Source organism: Stegastes partitus, unplaced genomic scaffold, assembly GCF_000690725.1.
Source record: "Stegastes partitus isolate 25-593 unplaced genomic scaffold, Stegastes_partitus-1.0.2 Scaffold26, whole genome shotgun sequence".
Lineage (NCBI taxonomy): Eukaryota > Metazoa > Chordata > Actinopteri > Pomacentridae > Stegastes > Stegastes partitus.
In genome coordinates, this window is record NW_007577757.1 from 1,009,896 (window position 1) to 1,028,824 (window position 18,929).

The 18,929-nt window shown below is 41.9% G+C and overlaps 1 protein-coding gene across 1 annotated transcript in view; it reads left to right on the top strand.

Annotated features, from left to right (window-relative positions):
- sema4c (sema domain, immunoglobulin domain (Ig), transmembrane domain (TM) and short cytoplasmic domain, (semaphorin) 4C) overlaps positions 1-18,929 on the top strand; it is a 110,138-nt gene that overhangs the window by 57,442 nt on the left and 33,767 nt on the right. Inside the window, exon 3 of the mRNA XM_008297656.1 lies at positions 713-922. Coding sequence (XP_008295878.1) covers positions 799-922 — 124 coding nt within the window. The 5' untranslated portion in view covers positions 713-798. The remainder of the gene's footprint in view (positions 1-712; positions 923-18,929) is intronic.

Below are 18,929 nucleotides of genomic sequence, written 5' to 3' on the forward strand. Positions count from 1 at the left end.
CTGTGCATCCGTCTCACCTGCAGCATCGTAACAAGTCAATCATCCCGCGCCGTTATTGGACCGTAATGCTGCGCAGTAGCCGCGCGCTTGACATGTTCATTAGGTCTAAACCAATTCATTTACAACACAGTGCTATTGGATTGTCCTTGTCTCGACATTCATTTCCCAACACATTGGCGTTTGATGCGTTGCCAGTGCCAATTAACTTTGATAACTCAGCCCCAGCTTAATATACTGCTGCTGAATTGGCTTGACAAGAGTGCCGCGATAAGCTATTTCTGAGCGTTCTGAGTGGCGATAGCTGGATTATCGCTCACAGTGAGGGAGGGACGGGGGAAACTTTCCTGCATAACCTCCCCGGCCAAAAGTCATTAAAGTGTTTGTTTTTGTTGGCAGACACACACACACAGAGGCACATACACAAAGTACAACTACGTCCTTGTAGGTTTTCACAATTTGCATAACTCATTCCTGTTCTGCATTATTGGGACTTTTGATGAGCGTGTTCAATTTTGTACTCCGTGTTTTCAAAGTGAGAAATTTATCTTTTAGTGCAGCTTGAATGTGTGAACTGTTTTCTGTGGCATTTGGAAAAATGTGCATGTTTTAAATACTGTTCAGACAGAACTGCTTCTGATAAACAACCAAACCAATAAAGGAGGTGAAAGCGCTGCCTTCAGCTGATGTGTTATGTTTCATTCACTCTCGCTAGGCTGCCAGGAGCCGGGCTGCTCTCTCGAGTCCCCTTGATCAGCCGATTGATCCCTCGATCCATCACTCCAACGCCAGTTCTGACGAATGGGAGCTGATATGGGAGCCATGGGCGGGACAAAAGTCTTGCTCCTGGTGTTTCTGGTTGGATGGGAGAAGTCTCTGAGTCTCAACTGGAACCCGATCCCACGCAAGACTGTTCGATACCAAGGTGAGTAAGCAGCAGAATACCGGCTAATAGAAGAATTAGACCTCTGGGGGAACAGGATTCCTTTAGGTAGCAGCTCACAGTCAAATAAAATATAGAACGTTTCCAGTAAATATTTTCCGCTAGATCACGATTATAGCTGTTGACAGAACAAGGTTGATATTCTTTCCATTTGAAATTTGTAACCAATAGAGGGTTCATATTTGTAAAACATCTACCGTGCTTAGAAAAGTGAAAGTCAGTTTTATTTATGTTGCACCAACTCACAACATCTGTCATCTCAGGGAGCTTTACACAGTAAAGTCAAGACTTTACAATATTATATTACGGAATGAGGTCCAACAAACTTAAACAGTTTAGTACGAGCAGCAGCAGTAGGGATGAAAAAATCGTATTTAACAGGAAGAAACCTCCATCAGAACCAGGGACAGGAAGGGCAGCCATCTGCCTTGACTGTTTATGGTGAGGGTGAAGTAGAGAGAGAGCAGGATAGCAGAGACAACAGACACAATGCATTAGAGAACAATACTAATAACATGGACACACAAAAAAGCTAGAAAACGTCTTTAGTCAGATGAGCTACTTTCATTCTTGTGCTATCTTTGAACGAGTTCTTGTTGATAAATCCAATTATAAAACCACATTCGAGCATTATCTTGTTTTACTGGAAGGTTCTGACAACCTCACACACCAGTCATCTGCCAATCAAGTGTGACTTTGTTACTTTTATGAGATGGCTAGTGAACACGAGTTGTCAAAAATGTTTATATGTTTATAGGAAAATCAAGTAAGGACATTTTGCAGTAAAATATTCTTTAACGTGATTTTAGCAAAGCGGTGTCACAGGGAAGTATGTGGTTCAAGAAGCTATGTGATATCAAGCAGTTTTCCACTGAAAGATCTGAGGTGGTGCAAATGTTTACTGCCCTGTAATTGACCCTTTGTAGCATAAGATCTGACAGACTCCAATGTTCACTCTGAGTGCAACAAAACAACAACCAACAGCAGTGACTCCAGTTCTATGAGCACATAGTAGAGTATTGGAGGTTTATCATGTTAGTCTGTACAGTAAATTTCACATGGGTAGTGACGATGTTTAAGAGGAGAAGACTGACAGGGACATATAGAGGGTTAAACAGAAAGGCACTTATCCTCGCAGAGGTTAACCAACCTGCATCCAGATCTGCTCAGCAGTTTTTCAGGGCTGGTCAGGAATAACTACACTGGCACAAGCTTCTGCAGTAGAAAACAGCCTGTTGTAGCTATTCCCAAGGCCAGCTGGTGAACTACTGTACTGCACAGTTAATTCAAAACATGTCTGTACATAAAAAGCTATGATACTTTATTACTGCTTACTATTGGTCAATGTTGCAAAAGTTCCCTAAAGTTAAACTTTACAGAAAAAAAAGCTTTGCAAAGTCCGCTAGCATATCCACTGACTGCAACAGTTCCGCTGGAATGAATAGATTTGGCTGGAAGGCTGGTCGTTTCAGACACTGCTGTGACTGAGCCCTGTAAGGCAGATTTATCAGACTGAGGGATGTCAGTAGAATACTCCACCCTGTCGCTGGAATGATGCATCCGATCAGACATCTGATACAAAAGCAATAATTTCAAAAAATGTATTCCATTACAGTAATCAGGGAGGATTTTTCCATTATGTCAGAGGTGAATGATTTCTGATTTTTGTTAGAGGCCCACATCGAGCGTCAGTAAAACAATACGTCAGTCTAATCCCGGCGCTCAACTGTATTTGCACTCTTTATCTTGGCCCTCCTCTGCAGCCAGACCCGGCTTTCTTCACTGAACAATGCCAATTGTTGCAAGCTGAGAAATAGTCCTTTTTTAATCCCTCAAAGGGGAAGTGCTGCATTCTCTCTCGTGGGGATTAGGGAAATACTATAAAGAGGAGAAAAAAAATATGGGGGGAAAAAAAAGGTATATTTTCTCACCTCTCTGTTCCACCTATCCCACCTTTCATCCCGTATCTATCCCTCCATTCCCGTCTCTTCCTGCTCTTTCTTTTTCTGCCTTTTATCCCTCCCCTCCTCTCTTTTGCTTTGTATGCTGCGGCTCATCGTATGAACCTGAAATGCTCTTATGGCTTTTTCACAAAGAGCTCCGATTTCAGCCGCTCTCGAGGAGAATGGTGCTTGGTGGTGGTGGTGGTGGTGGTGGCGGCAGCAGTGGTGGGGTGTGGGGATATTTCAAAAGCAGCTTTCTCATGCCGCTATCACCCACCCCTCCTTCCTCTTCTCCCTTTTTTTTTTTTTATCCCTACAGCCCTCCTCCTTCCACTCTTCCCTCCATGCCACAGCTATCACTGTTGTTGTGGTGCGATGTGAGGACAGAGAATGGGGACAAAAAAAAAAAAAAACTATCGACAGGGCGTTGATAGTTTGCGGTAAAATGCACCAGTGTGACAAAGCAAAGCCAGTGTTGGCAGAGAGCGGCCCAGATCTGCGCTTTGGCCGCACAAGCACACACTTGTGGTAAAGACACACCAGACAGGGGAACCAGGGACAGCTGCACACACGTCTTATATAGATGGTGTAAAAACAAATGTGCCACCAAGGCGCATCATATTTTTGGTCTTTTTCTGGAATAAAAAAGACAGAACAAAGACGGGATGAGTCCCCTTGCTTCTTGTGCAGCTTCACTTCTTGTTCAGGAACGTCTCCAACATAAAAGCCTCGTCACGAAACACGGGAGATCACTGCTATCACGTTTGAATCGAGAGTGCCACTTGAGCGCAGAAAGATTCTTGGCAAAAATTGATTTGCATTGGAAACAAGTGGGATTATCGCACCCTTTGACAGATTGCTCCACTTTGTGTTTTTGTTTTTTTTGAAAAAAAGGAGATTTTTAGGCTCAGTATTGGGTTAAATGACTTATATGGATGGGTTTCTTGCTACAGTGCTGAGGAGGAGATAGCAGAGAGGCGAAATGGAAAAAAAACAAAGCTGCAGAAAGAGGGAGGGATGGATCGGAATGGAGAAGCGAAATGAAAAGAGAGAGAGGAGATGTATAATGGAAAGAAAAGCTAGAAAAAAAGAGCGGCAGAGAGACATAGATGGGAGACAGCGAGAGAGAGGCCAGTCACTAACTGCCTTAAAAGGACAGAAAGTAGCTCAAGACGAAGGGCAGAGAGACAGAAAAACACACACATACTGTAGGCCGTTCACCCTTCATTTTGCACCGAAGCATCCATATTAACATGTGTGTGCGTTTGCCAGCGAACGAGTTGCTGTTTGCATGCAGCAAGAGTATCCAAGACCGACATGAGAAGACAGGCAATGAAAAACAAGAGTGAGAAAAAAATATGGGGGCACAGAGGGCGTGTGTGTTTATACCTATTTGTGTGTACAGGGAGGGAGAGAGTGTGTAGTTGTGAATCTGCCTATCTAATCCCCCTTTGTTTATATGTGTGTGTGAGTGTGTGTACTGCTTAGGCTGGCAGTCTGAGGGATTTGGAGCTCTGGGCAGTGTGGGAGGGGTGTGTGTGTGTGTGTGTGTGTGTGTGTGTGTGTGTGTGTGTGTGTGTGTGTGTGTGAGGTTGGGTTGGGTTATGGTGGGGCAGAGATGGTTGAAGAGATAATATTTACCCCCACCCACCAGCACCACCCCCACCCTGCAATTACATGAGGCTTACATGGGGCTGCAGAAGAAGAAACACAAACATCCTCTCTGTGTCTCTCATTCCCTTCACTATCTGCCCACCTCTTCTTCTTCTTCTTCTTACTTTTTATAAGTCGCAGGCTGACATTTTAAATTTTGGGCTGCTGTTATTCCTCACCAGCCGCTCATCACATTTATGGAAGGGGGTAAAAAAAAATCACTGTTGGCTTCTAATGAGACATTTAATGTACACACATTATGTATGGCCCTCGTACAGCTGCTAATGAGCGCTGTAAATTTACATACTTTTCATTTTTCTCTCATATTTTCTCATTCTAATCACTGACATGGCGCATGTATCTTGATTTCTTTTCACTTTTATGTGGGTAATATTTCACAGTTATGTTCACATTGTGCAGGTTTCTTATTCGTCCTTTTTTTTTTTTGCAGGAAGTGTCCTCAGCCATGCATACTGATATGCTACAGTTTCCTAATGTAAAAATATCCATCTGAAAGACCCAAAATTACATATAGGTTAGTCCATCATTCAGTGCTTTCTTACTTATTTTTGGCCCTAAAGAGCGGCTCATAAATAGACAGTTTCAGGAATTTCCAAAATCATTTGGACATTGAAATTTTTAGCATATGCTGCTAAAACAAGAGTAATAGTGCATTTCTTTGGGATTGTTTTCAGATGCAGAATAACACACATTCAGGCTATTTGTTGGATCAAAGTGTGCCACAGTGGGGCTGTCCACAAAACATGAAATCTAGCCTCTGTTTACTGTCTTTGTACAGTCTCAGATGTCTAATAAAATGCCTACATTTGTTATTTTTACCTGCAAATTTTATATGTTTCTCACCCATTTTAATGACAACAGCAGTCTTTAAACAATTAGATGACAGCTCATAAGATAAACCTAACTATTAGGTACACTCTGCTACACAGGCCCTTGCAGATGCACATTGACTTGCTGTATCTAGTTGCTGCCTCTTGGGCGCAGTGTCAAAAATATGTGGAAATACAGAAATGTAGTCTACTCTCATTAGTGTTTGTGCTGTTGTTGGCTTTTGTGTCAGAAAACACAGAAGTTACAGTACAATGTCATCGGCAAACATGCTGGCTTTGTCCATCATACCCAAATGCCCCTTTTGAGCCAACTTTTCAACAACCTACACACAGTAAGGGACAATGTGCTGCTGGCTTGTTTGTGGACTGTGCTAAAGCACGCCTCCGTTGCCTCTGCATTGGTAAAACTCCCAGAATCCTTCAGTCTACATAAGCAAAGAGCAACAACAATAATGCAGAACCAAAAATCCACCTTAATACCACAGTCCTACAATAAATCCTTCCTTCGTGGAGGGCAGCTTTTGTTGTAATTGTTAGAGGCAAGTGTTGATGCAACTTTATGGTCATTTTGGAGGACGTAGTTTGTCGCGCTAGACTCATAGAAGGGTTTCTGTTAGCTAGTCTAATTGATGCAAATGGACAAACTAACAGAAACACCTGATGGTATAATGAATTGCAGATCAACAGCACCACAAAACCATACAGTTGAGTCAACACTCCTCTGAAGTTGTGCTTTATTGCAGCACTGATTTAATTAGACTGTATTCTTCAGCAGGGTGTGTCTAATAAACTGTATGTACTGTACACCCAAACATTATAGTCCAGGGTATCACCTTTGTTCAGGGTACTAGTGTTTCCTGTTCCATGATCAGCTGCTTTTGGTTGATCTACTGTATATTGTAAGGAAAATGAAGAGTTTGGCTTGTGAAGATAGAAAGACTCCCCGCGTGAAAAGATTCAAGTCCAAGTGAGGTAACTTGGGTTCAACAGCAGCTACTGTGACTAAAGATGACATTTATGATGTATTTGAAACTATGTCAGTAAAATGTGTAATAGAAGTACAAGCAGCAAATAGAAAAATCTGAAACCAACTCATATACATGTCAACTTATACAGAATGTCCATAAATTTTAGGGATTTACCTCCTTTTAAATTACTTGTGGACATATATAAAACCATATGGGTTACAATCAAATCAAATCAAAATCAAATGAAGTTAATTGTCATTTTGCTGTACATACACAGTCGTACAGGCAAGATGAGAGAGCGTTCCTTCAGGATCATTGCATTAGTAAGTTTTGCGGAATGCACGTCTGTGATAAGACACTAAGCATTCACTCTCACTGTCTCCTGAAGGGGCTGCAGTGTCCATGCACGCTGCTATTATGTTGAACATGGTGAACCTCTTCAGGTCCTGATAGGTCTTTAGGGACACAAAGACACACACGATGGTGTGACGATGGTGAAGCCACAGATGCTGCCCAGAGCTGTCTGTCTGTCCGCCCAGAATAATGTCGTCTCTCCAGCTGTATGACCATCTGGGATGTTGTCATGGAGTCACGTTTCTGTTAAAGCAAACACACAGCAGTCCCTCCACTCTCTGTGGGTTTCTCCCAGCAAACGTAGCTCGTCCAGCTTGTTGTTGAGGGAGCGGATATTGGAGAGTAGGAGCGACGGTCCTGCTGGTCTAGAGGGGTTAGCCTTTAGTCTAGCATGGATCCCCGTTCTCTTCCCCCTCTTTTGTTAAAGTTTGTGCTTCCTACTCTCTCGGGTAACTGCCAAGATAGTCTCCGATCAGACTCTGTGTTGGTGTAGTATGTCCAAATCACAACCAATCGTCGAAATTCCAGCGCCGTTCACTGTCCTGATGGCCAGCAAAGTCTCCCTGCCGTAAGTTTTGCAGAATGAACATCTGGGATAGACAAGACACTCAAAATGTTCACTTTCATTGTCTCCTGAAGGGGCCGCTGCGTCTTTGCACGCCGCCATCAACAAAATACTTAATAATGATAATAATACCTAATAATGATACATAATACATAGTAATAATACACAATAATCAAATCAAAGTTAACATATGTGTGGTAGAAGTCCAGTCAAGTCATCCACTGGAGCCATCAACAGATTGTGTTGCAAAGCACGACTTCAGTCCGAATCCCATCTTTCGGGGTGCTGGATTTGGGACATGCAAACATCATCTGTGGAGGATTCTCTCTCATGTATATTCCTCTGGTACAGTTTCAAGTGAAAATGTTCTTTTGCGTCATACACGCTGGACGCTGCTACCTTGACACAGACGGCGCAGTGAGCACATTTTTCATTTCATTTTTTGTTGCTTTTCTAGTAAAGCGTCATTATCTAATACATTCTGCTGCCATTTATAGATCGTTATGTGAGTAACAATATCTTATTAAAGTTTGCTCACTGTGGGTAACAAAAGCCACCCGTAGTATATTGAATCAGTATTTCTTCTTTCAAAGTTGCAAGTCTTTTTTTTTTTTCTCATTTTGTCAAGTTGACTCTGACCCCGAGTCCAAGTAATACGACTCAAATCGACGTGTCTGGTAGGATCATTTTTCATTGGAGCTTCTTGTGGTATTTGCTGACAAGAAAAATACAGAATATCACCTGCCTTAAAGAGGACAGCATTTTGTGTCTTTTCTCTCACTAGTTTTTCTGTCTCTGTGAATGACCCGCTCTGTCTTTTTTTTCCCCCCGACCTTTCTTCTTACTGAATTGGCCGCAGATGATTGTAGCATCCATTATGTTGTTTTAAACTACTTTCACGCCTTTAACCCAGCCTGTTTCCATTGACCGGAGAAAAATACTTTAGCTGATAACACCACTGTCTTTCTCACTCATTTCTGCCCTTCTCTCTCAAACACCGTCTTTCATTCTCAGCTTATAGCTTTCTCCTGCGAGGGTTTACACACACACACACACACACACACACACACACACACACACACAACCACGCATACAATCCTTAGCACAGCAATGACAGAGGCCAGTAAGCCGAAACTATGACAAAACGCAGCAGCTGTGGTTAAACAAAGAAAGAAAGAAAGTGGGTGGTGAAGAGAACAGGAGAAATAGGTCCCTTAGAAATATGATATTTTGTTTGAAAACTTATCCAGCTTTGATGCAGCAAATGAGCCTTGCATCTTTTAAGACAAGCCAAGGCAAATGGATGCCTCTTGATTTAGAAAAAGAACGATAAAATGAGAGATGGCGGGAGGAAAGAAAAAAAAAAACCCAGAGCAGAGGGAGAGAGAGGAAAAGGGCCGGGCCTCTGACCTCCAGAAACCTCTCTCTTCTCTCAGTCAACCTTTCTTTTTTCCCTCCTTCTTTCTGTCTTTCTGCCGTATCTCCCCGAAACCCTCCAATTACAGTAATGAGTGGTTGAGAGCAGGGCAGAGGAGGAGGCTTGGAGAGGCTGTGCGTGACTGGGAGGTTAGATGGGGGTGGGGAGGGGGAGCAGGATTGGAAGGAGGAGATTCATCACTGCTTTTTATCTGCTATGAGTGTCACTCATCTTCTGACCCGGCGCTGATTGGTCAGTGAAGATTAACAGCTGGGCCCAGATGTCAGGACCTGGAGTGCTCTCTGTTGTCGTTCTGACTTTGTGAGAGCTGATGTGGGGGCAAGTGGGCATGTGGATTAAAATGAAAATGCCACTCCGAGGCTGCTCTTATCCGGAGCACCTTCTTGTCGCGGTGGTATCACGGTTGAATTGGTGCGCTGCTTTGCCGCTGTTGACATTACATTAGAAAACGCTCATCCTTAAAGTCAAAGTGAAGTTTTTTCTCATTGGGGCAGAGGGTTTCACTGGACAAATTCACATGTCAAGTATGTAAAACATAAATTTCCCCTTTTTTTTCCCCCTCAGGGATGCATGCTGATTGCATGTTTACTGCATAAATTACAGAATAAGATCAACCGGGAACTAATCAGCAATTATTTTTCAAAAGTCAAGTGGTTTTTTGTAAGCAGTTTAACATGCAAATTTGATGTTTCCTGCATCTTTAACGAGTTTACTGACATTCTCAGACTTGTTTCACTGTAAATTAAGCCTTGTCAAGTAGTGGTCTAACTAAACCGTGTATGTAAAAGATGCAGTTGCCTCGGGGTTGGAAAGCCCGGAGGCAACTGCGTTCTGTCTAACGGCCAGCAGGAGGCGACTCCTCTGGTTTTAGAAAGAGGTCTAATTGTATAGAAGTCTATGAGAAAATGAGCTAACCTCTCCTTTGATTTGTTCCCTCAGTTACCACTTTCCTAATGAATTTCTCACTCGTTTCAAGTCTTGTTCAATACACTATTTTATAAACTATGCTCCAGAGTACAGGAAAGTAGACAAATATGACAAAACACTGCAGTATGGCCATGTGTAGCATCCGGTTTCAAAAGATCAAGATGTCATCTCGAGCTGCTGCTAATGATTACTTCTATCGTCGATTAATCCGGTGATTGCTTTCTCAAATAATCAATGAATTGTTTGGTCTTTAAAATGACAGAAAATGGTCAAAACTGTCAATCAGTCTTTCCTAAAGCCAAAGCAACGTCTTCAACTTTTTTGTTTTGTCCAACTTTCAAGAGTGAGTACTGGCACACAATAGGAGTACCGGCTTGTGTGGAAACCAGCCCCAGTGTGCCCAGTATGAGGGCATTTGATCATTAATATACTGAGTTTCAGTGTCGCATTCCATAGCCTTTTACTAAGTCTTGCTCTTCTTGTGAATCACCATCCCTGCCATTTTGGGCATGCAAATTGGTCAGTGAGTCAAATTCCAAAGCTCGCAGCAGTTTCATTGAACTCCACAAGCTACCTTCTGTCTCTCCTCGCATGTGTCATCACCACAGCGTTGGACAAAAACGCCTAACTCTCCACAGCTGGTGCCCACCGCCGTAGCAGTCATACATGCTGAACCATGACGCTGGAATGGAAAACCCTCACTTGTGGCATCAACCAGCTCCTGATTCGTTCTGCTTGTTGTGGATTGCAATGGGCGACCCCCCACCGAGCCAGGCTGCCTTCTTCCTCCTCCCCTCCCTCTTTCATCTTTCTTTCCTCACCCCCTCCCCGAAAAAACCATCCCCCGACCGGGCTCACTTGTTCCGTTGTTGTGTTAATCCACTTTTACCACTTCCTCTCCTCCCACTCCATCATGCTCTCTTCCAAATCGGCTGAATTCAGTCGCTCTATTGCCATGACTGTTTATCAAAGGCAGTGATAATAAAGCTGCATAGTAAATACAAATGCTTCATGAGCGGCAAACAAGGCTTTACACATATAAGCTACGCAAAGACAAGAAATTATTCAGATTAAAACATGCACTTATTATGTTTTATATCACACCGATTCAGTCGGGTTGAGCACACGAAATCCATGTGTTGCAGCCTGAATAATCCTATTAATCTCATTCATTCATAATTTGCATTAGCATATAATCTAGATTTCCCTAAGTAACAATACTTGCAGATCCAGCTTGTAAAGGCATGTATATCTTTGCCTTTCGTGTCTCTCCCTCTCTATCTCCATGCTCTCATTCTGTCGTACACCTGACTTTCCTGTGAACTTCGTCTTCTCTTCTACAGACGAAGCTTGTGCGTCCATGTGGGAGTGTGTGTGTGTGTGTGTGTGTCTTTGTGTGCGCAGGTTTGTTTTATTCCTTCAAAGAGGGTACCTGCTCAGATGAAGGTGCGACGGCGTTCTGCGTGCACGCTGCCTCCGTCTGCATGTTTGTGTGGAGGCGCTGCTCAGCGTCTCTCCCTCCGCTGTCTGTCTGTCTGTCTGTCTGTCTGTCTGTCTGTCTGTCTGTCTCTCGTTCTGCGTTTGTCGCTGCTTCAAAGCTCTCCCCAAAATAGGCCTTTAATCATAGTTTGGTGTGCGAGTGGCTCGGCGGTTAGAAGCTATAAGGAGAGGCTGGGTGTATTTATAGCCGACAGCGAGAGGGAGGCTGGAAGGCTCGACGGAGGCTGATCACAGAGGCGAGGCCCGGGATCGAGAGCTTTTCAGCTGGATGCGAAGCAACAGGCGTTCTCTCCCCCTCTCGCTTCCTCTCTCTGCTCCACCTCCAGGGGAGTTCTGTTTGGTCTGGCTCGGCTCGATTTGAGCTGAGGAAGGGCGGTGAAGCTGTGATGTGACCCTGAGATACCCTGCAATGAAGTGTGCACATGCACAACTGGGATCAAGCACAGACACATTAGACAGTTTCTATCCAATTAAGTGATGTCATTATCAAGCAAACAGCGCTCCACAGTTAATTGCTGTACTATTGTCGGTTTTGTGGTGCCTTTTTTTTCGCCCACATCTGTATAAAATGTACTTTTGATCAGCTTCTAAAGAATCACATTTAAAACAGTTTGATTTCCTACTTTCAGCCTTTGGCCTTTGGTTCAGTTCATTTATTATAAAATCAACAGCACTCCATCAAAGAGAACATCCCTGTCCTTGTTGCTGCGTTCAAAGAAGCTGTAACATCCGTGAGTGAGAGCTGCCTTTTGATCTGCTGCCTTTTATGAAAAGAAATGAACATGATTTCACATTATGTTTTCTTTTTGTTTACTGCACCGTGTATATATAGCGGCCCAGGGATCCGCTTGATAATGTTGCATTATTTTTTCATGATGCTGCAGTCGACTGACGGGGCTGTGTAAAATTTCCCCCTTGGTGATGCCTTCAAGAGCACACTTACACTCTTGTGTAACAAATAGTCTGATGAGAAATTTAAATGCACAGAAAAAAAGTTTTAAATGTTGGACTGTCCTGTCATGCACCAGTGGGAAATAAATAAGAATAACTTCATGCTGTATATTTGACCAGAAAATAAGGAAACTGCAGGATCACTGTGGTGACTCTGGTTCAGTTCCATGCAAATGTAAATTAAATGACTAATGGTGGACTGAAAGTAAGCAAATTAGTGGATGACAATGAGATGCATGCATACAAGGGATGCCGTCATATGCTGGTATTGATTATAACTGTGATATTGTAAAAAACAAATTAGATATTAATATCATATTAATAGTACACACATCATAATATCACAAACAATCCTGCAGCACTATGTGGTGTACACAGTCCAAAATATACATAAATATACATACACATAAAACACTCTAGAATTTGACTGATAGGATTTTTTCCTCATTTTTTTTAATAGAAGTTGTGGTAATAGTATTGTGAGTGCAATCATCACCTAGTGAACATCTGTGATGATAACCCCAGTGCACACATGTCAGATAAAACATGTTTTGTGTCACAAAGTGCAAAAATACCAGAAAGAAAATGTTCCATTTAGCTGGCTGCAACTGTCAGAGTGCACAAAAAGCTGCTAGAATATCAGGATTTCATCAGGGGGTTGACAGCTTTGCAGAGGAACTTCTGAGCAGGAAACGCCTGTTTTAAGGTGTTGCTTTGCTTTTGACCTGCCTGGTCATTTAAGCTGCCAGATAGCAGCTTCTTCTATTTCTTAATAAACGTTAATGTGTCATGTTTCCTCGCCAGAACCAGTCATGTTAAATGGTCTGTATTTATATAGCAGCTTTTAACCTTAGTGGTTGTACAAAGTGCTTTACATTTGTTTTTTACGGACCCGTTCACACACACTGTGGTGCTAGGCCGGCAATGGGAGCAACTTGGGGTTGCATTAGGACACTTTGGCATGTGAATGGGATGAAACCTCCAATCCAGATGATACATCTGCAGTATACTATGTCAGGATAAGGTGGAACAGTAATTGTGCTGGTTTTCACTCTTTCTAAATGTCCACATATAAACTTTTTTTAAGGCTCTAATAGATGCAAATCATCAATGTTTTATTAATAGCCAACTTATATGTGTAGGTTAAATAAACAACAGCAGACGCATGGCTCTTTAAAAGCTTTAAAAGGCCTGTACGTTATATTCATATTTTATTAATCAGACCTACATAAGCTAGCATGATGCACTTAATGTATTTAATCCAAAATCAGATCTGAAATGATAATAGTTGTTTGTGTCTTTGGAAGCGGATGCGTCTTTTTATCAATTTGCTCTCTCTGTCTTTTTGCTACCCTTCTTATTACATTTTCATTCCAGTTCATCCCCATCCAAAGAGAAAAAAACATCCTCAGAGCCATAGGGTGGTTTTGGAGCGCAGTGATCTCTGATCATCTCCGCTTCCAGCAGCACTGACCTCGGTCAGACCCTCTGAATTATCTATGTTTTGTATTCTCCCTTTCATTCTGACTTTCTATGTTTGTTTGTATTCCTTCCTTCATCTGTTGGACTCATTACGCCTCCCCTTATGTTTGCCCTCCATCTCTAATTCGCACTCTTTTATTTATGTTCTCCCTTTTCTTCTGCTCTCTACAAACTGTTGTATTCAGGCATCAAAGGCCTTGTAATTTAACCCAAACCGCCCTTAGCCATACACTTACTCACTAGGTCCTTTAAATGATGGAAAAATCCTAAAATACTCCAAGTTTAAAGCTTTAAACAATATTCAGATGTCTCTAACACATAGTAAAATCAGGGCTGATTCTTTTCAGAATGCAGTGCAAGTGCTGCATTACTGTTTTTCACTTGGTCCTACATGTTTTGGACTCTGCTCATCTTAATATGTTCCTGCTGTTCTTTCCCTCTTCTGGTAGATCAATAATCAGAGCTGAGGGGGCTTTTTTTCCCCCCTTCCTTTTTTTCGTTAAATTAAAATGTCTTGAACTTGCAGGTTCTGTTTTCACATATTTGAACTCACCAACTGTGTTTCAGTAAACTTACAAATTGGTTAATCTGCAAACAAACACTGATGAACCACAGCTATGGACAGTCTAGTGTCTGTTATAGAGACAAACCGCACTCACCCAGGTTACAACCACACACACACGCACACACACACATATACATACACACACCCAGCAGGTAGCCTCAGGGCTGCCACAGTGTGGTGGCAGACGGTAAGTGCGTCTGCCCATGTCGCCTCCTAATGACAGAGCCGCTGATCACTTCAAACAAGCTACTTGGAGCAAAACTTTCCCTCTCTTGGTGGGGAGATGTTAAAGTCACTGAGCAGGTACCCTGGAGAGCTATTCAGGACTCTGCATGCAACGTGTGTGTGTGTGTGTGTGTGTGTGTGCGTGTGTGTGTGTGTGTGTGTGTGTGTGCGCGCGTGCAAATGCACTGTGTCTTTTAGTGTACACATAAACCCTGTATACAGAGTGTGGGTACATGTGTACAGATGTGCACTGGTTTGTGTTGCCACATACCTCAACACTGTGTGTGTGTGTGTGTGTGTGTGTGTGTGTGTGTGTGTGTGTGTGTACCTCAGTAGTACAGCGTGTCAGCTCTGGAGTTTTTTTGCCCGGCTGTGTGGAACACAGCAGATGTGCTCAGCTCTCCCCTGAGGACGCCGTCTCTCTCTCTTCACTCACTCTCATCTAGCTCGCTCATCCGCACATACCCTCCAATGTTTATACGCCGCTGCTCTTCAGATAATAAGCTGACTTCACTACTTATCCCCCTTCCTTCCTTTCGTTGCTTATTCCCTCCTCTCTTCTATCTCTCTCTCTTTCCATCATCTCCCAGCATGTCACCTCTTAGCCTTTTTGGGTTTTTTTCTTTTTGTTTAACCTGAATTTTTTTTAAGGGTTTCAGTGACCTCAGATGGCCAAAGCACTGCTCTGGATGCACTTGGTTACTTTCCTCAGAAAAGTTGTCAAATTTCAAGGCGCTAATTAAGTGAACGTATTATGTGCTTTGCCCTCAGTGCAGCAGACTTGAATCAAGGGTCTCCTTAAGGCCACTGACTTTGATCTGTGGACAAAAATCTTCCAGGCTGTGCGAGACATCAAAAATACTCGCTGCTTACTAAAGTTTAATATGAAATGTTTATGCTCCAGCTTTGCAGCCCTGCCAGAAAAATGTACAATTACGCTGGGGGAAAATCAAAATGGTGCTGAAAAGTCAAATTAATTAGCAGGCCATATGTAACATTAAATATTTAATGCAGAAATGTGTCACAGGCCTGGAGCATAAGACCCCTGATGCAAAATAACAATAATGCTCAGCATTGTTGTATGTCTAGATTTTGGTGCCACCTTTGGTTGAGCATTGTCAGCACACTGATGAATGTTGGTTTTATTTTAAAAAAGATAGAAACGTATTTTGCAGCTGGTAACAAACAGATAATTTTAAATTTAAAGCCAATAAACTACCAACAAGAAACAGCACTAGGTTGAATAACTTCTTTATTTTCATTTCAGGTTTAGTAAATATCTGTCAACTCATAGCTGTTATTGTCAAGGTGAATGTTCTAAGCACATTTTTCACATTCTTTTATGCAGAAGTTTTGCAGCCTTGCTAGAAAACTGATTGTTTACACTAGAATGAAATAAATAAATAAATAAAACAAGAAGAAAACATTTAAAATCAATTTCTTGGATATAACAATAAATTCTTAGCAACCTTTAGAAATATTCTGAACAGGCAGTTCAGCTGACAAAGCAATCTCCACTCATGGTCCACGAACTTGCTCATTGTGAAGCTTTCAACCATACAGCCTTCATCAGCAGATGGAGTTTGCACAGTTAACATGACTCTATACATGTTTTTTGTTTCCATTATTTGAAGCTCAGCTCAGAGATCAGGCTCGTTTGTCTTGATTTTGGCGCCACCTTTGGTGCAAAACAGTCAGTGCAATAACTCAGCACAGGTTTTTTTTCTGAAAACATAATCATCTATGAAGCAAAGAAAGGGATCATCTTGTATTTAAAGCTGCAAAAGCAATATCTTTCAAGAAGTGGGTTTAATTTAATTTCTTATCAGGTGACTGTAAAAGAGAGCAGTAAATAAGACCTTGGAGTTCAATACCATCAAGGGTGTCTCAAGAGTTAAAAAGTTACGGCATCAAGCCATAGACACAGCTCCTTTTTGTGACCTTGCCTTCTCTTGTTGCTCTCATGGACGCACACAGCTCCTTCACCCAGAACAGCCTTCTCCATGTATATAAGTCTATTTAGTCCCAACTAGGCCACAGCGTCACATGTGCAGTTAGTCACACCATAAATCACACCAGTTCCTGCCGTTCCCTCCCCGGATTTCAGCTGCTATTTTCAGTTGAGAGAGGGGAAAAAAGAAAAAAAAAAAAACAGGAAAAGATGTGAAAATATTCATGGCATAGAAAACAAAAAAAGAAATATTCTTATTCAGTTATGAGATCGCATTATGTGCAGCGCGGGCTCCCGTCGCCTCGCTTTTTGCACACATTCTATCAGCCCAGATAAAAGTGAGAGAGTCGAGCAGGAGGAGAACAAGGTGACACTACAAGCAACAAGAGTGTGGATAATGAAAACTAAATACCATCCTTTTTTCTCTTTCCTCCTGTCTCTGTCTTGCTTTCTCTCCTGCTCTGCACCACTAGTTTGTCTGCGTGCTAGTCAGGGGATTTCAATGGGGTGTGTGTGTGAACGCAAAACAGCGGGTACATTTTTGTTTTGTTTTTTTTAAATTTTGATGAAAAAAGTCAGCACTTGTTTTTTTGTTTTTTTTCCCCACAGATGGAAGCACAGAGAGAACACTTTGTGATTTCTCATAATCTTTTTGTAAATGTTTGTGTCGGCTTGCGAGCAGCACAAATGACAAACAAACCCCCAAAAATGTGGGCAAACAAATTAGACGGTCCTGAGATAAATCACACCGATTCGACTTTTTGATGTCAAAGGATCAATAACTGGGTTGAAAAGGAGGCTAATATTCCATTAATACTCTGAGTGATAGCCTAATCAGAGTAAAAGGCCTCATTTGAGCCTTGTATTAAAATGCAATCTGCATCTGTATGTGTGGGCCAGATAATGAACAATCATCACTACTGCAGACTTGCACCCATTATCACTGTGCATTTATAAGCATTTGTAAGCTCTGTATTCTGCCCACGTTGTCACTTGGATCTCATTTTCCATTTGCAATAACGCTACTAGGTCCAAATCCCTGTGTTGTTGTGTATAGGTGCTGTGTATTGCCTGGATTAAGCTGCTCCTTTTCCTATAGAACGAGTCTTTTTAATGCTGCACTGCTGAGTTTACAAGCCTTTTAACAATCTGTGGTCTAAAAACTCTGTTAAATTGGTGCAAAACACAATTTAACTTGTAATCCAAAACAGGATTAGCTGATTTTCTCAATTTGAAAATTACCAGTCTTAATGGATTTTTTTTTTTTTTTTAACAAGTGTATGAATGCAAACATCGTCTGACTCGACAACAAAGTCCCTTTAAAGCTCACTTTAAAGCACTGGCTGACTGAAGCTGCTGAGGGTTGGTTTGTTTTGTAGATGAAAAAAAAAATAGAAGATTGTGCAGATTGAGCACTCTCACAGCCTTATTTTATCAGTCCTATATCGTAGCGTTATTATCTGTATTCATTAATATGCTGCTGCTTTAAAAAGCTCCAGATTCTGGAGACCAATGCTGATTCATAACTGTATTGGTCCGCGGCGCTGCACTCTTCATCAAAACACGGGCTCGGTCTAAGAGAGAGCATCGCCTCCTCTTGTTTATTTGCGCGGCTTTTTCTAAATAGACCATCACCTTATCTCACTTCTGACATGCAGATCTGGAACTTATCAGACTCTCCCTGAAGACTGACTTTTGCTTGAGGTTCTTAAAGTAAATACGGAGCTTGGGAAGATTTCCGTGCAGTGTTCCGTCCTGCGGGGGTCATTTACAGGAGATCTGGATGTAGGATATTGTGGGTACAACAAACTCATTAAGACCTGTTGACCTATAACTGTGAGAACCTTTAATAATATTACTGGGGTTTTTTTGTTGTTTTGTTTCGTTTTTACATTGACGAATTGTGGATTATTGTGTCACTGTGGTGGCTGAGCAGGCATGTGAATGGGGTTAAACTGATTTGTAGTTGTTTTTTCACAATTTAATGATATATATTCACGTTATAGCAAGGTATTTTCATGGAATTGCAACATACAAATGTATAGTCTTAGAACAAAAATCATTTTGGTATACCATTTATCTTGTTTTAATGTAAAACAATTGATGCCACAATGCGATAACTTCCTGTAAACATTTGAAGGTGATAAAGTCTATGTAACAACAGATAAACTGAAGGAAATTCATCGTTTACGCAATTTGAGGAAGCAGTACTTGAAGTTCTCCTTGGTGCTGTGGTGGAAACGTGCTGAGATCCTGCTGTTATTGAGCGCAGTGGATGATACTGTGATAAGTCATGTATCCCTGCAGCCTTCTGTGCCTCTTCAGCTGATCGCTGAGACACGATTCCTCCATAGGATTGGACTCATTCTTCCCTCCGTACAGCCCCGTGCATTTTAAAAATCTTTCTTTGTGCGTGCATACTTGTGCATAAAGTAACGTTAAGCGTGAAGAAGAACTTAATGAGCGCATGAGTCACATTCCTCTGTTTATCTGATCTCTGCTTCCTCGTTGAAACACGAGTGTCGTGAATTTGAGTTGCCACCTAAGAACAGTAAAATTAATAGTATAACAGTTATGACAAGACGTTTCTACATGCATGAATATGTTGCATGCAAA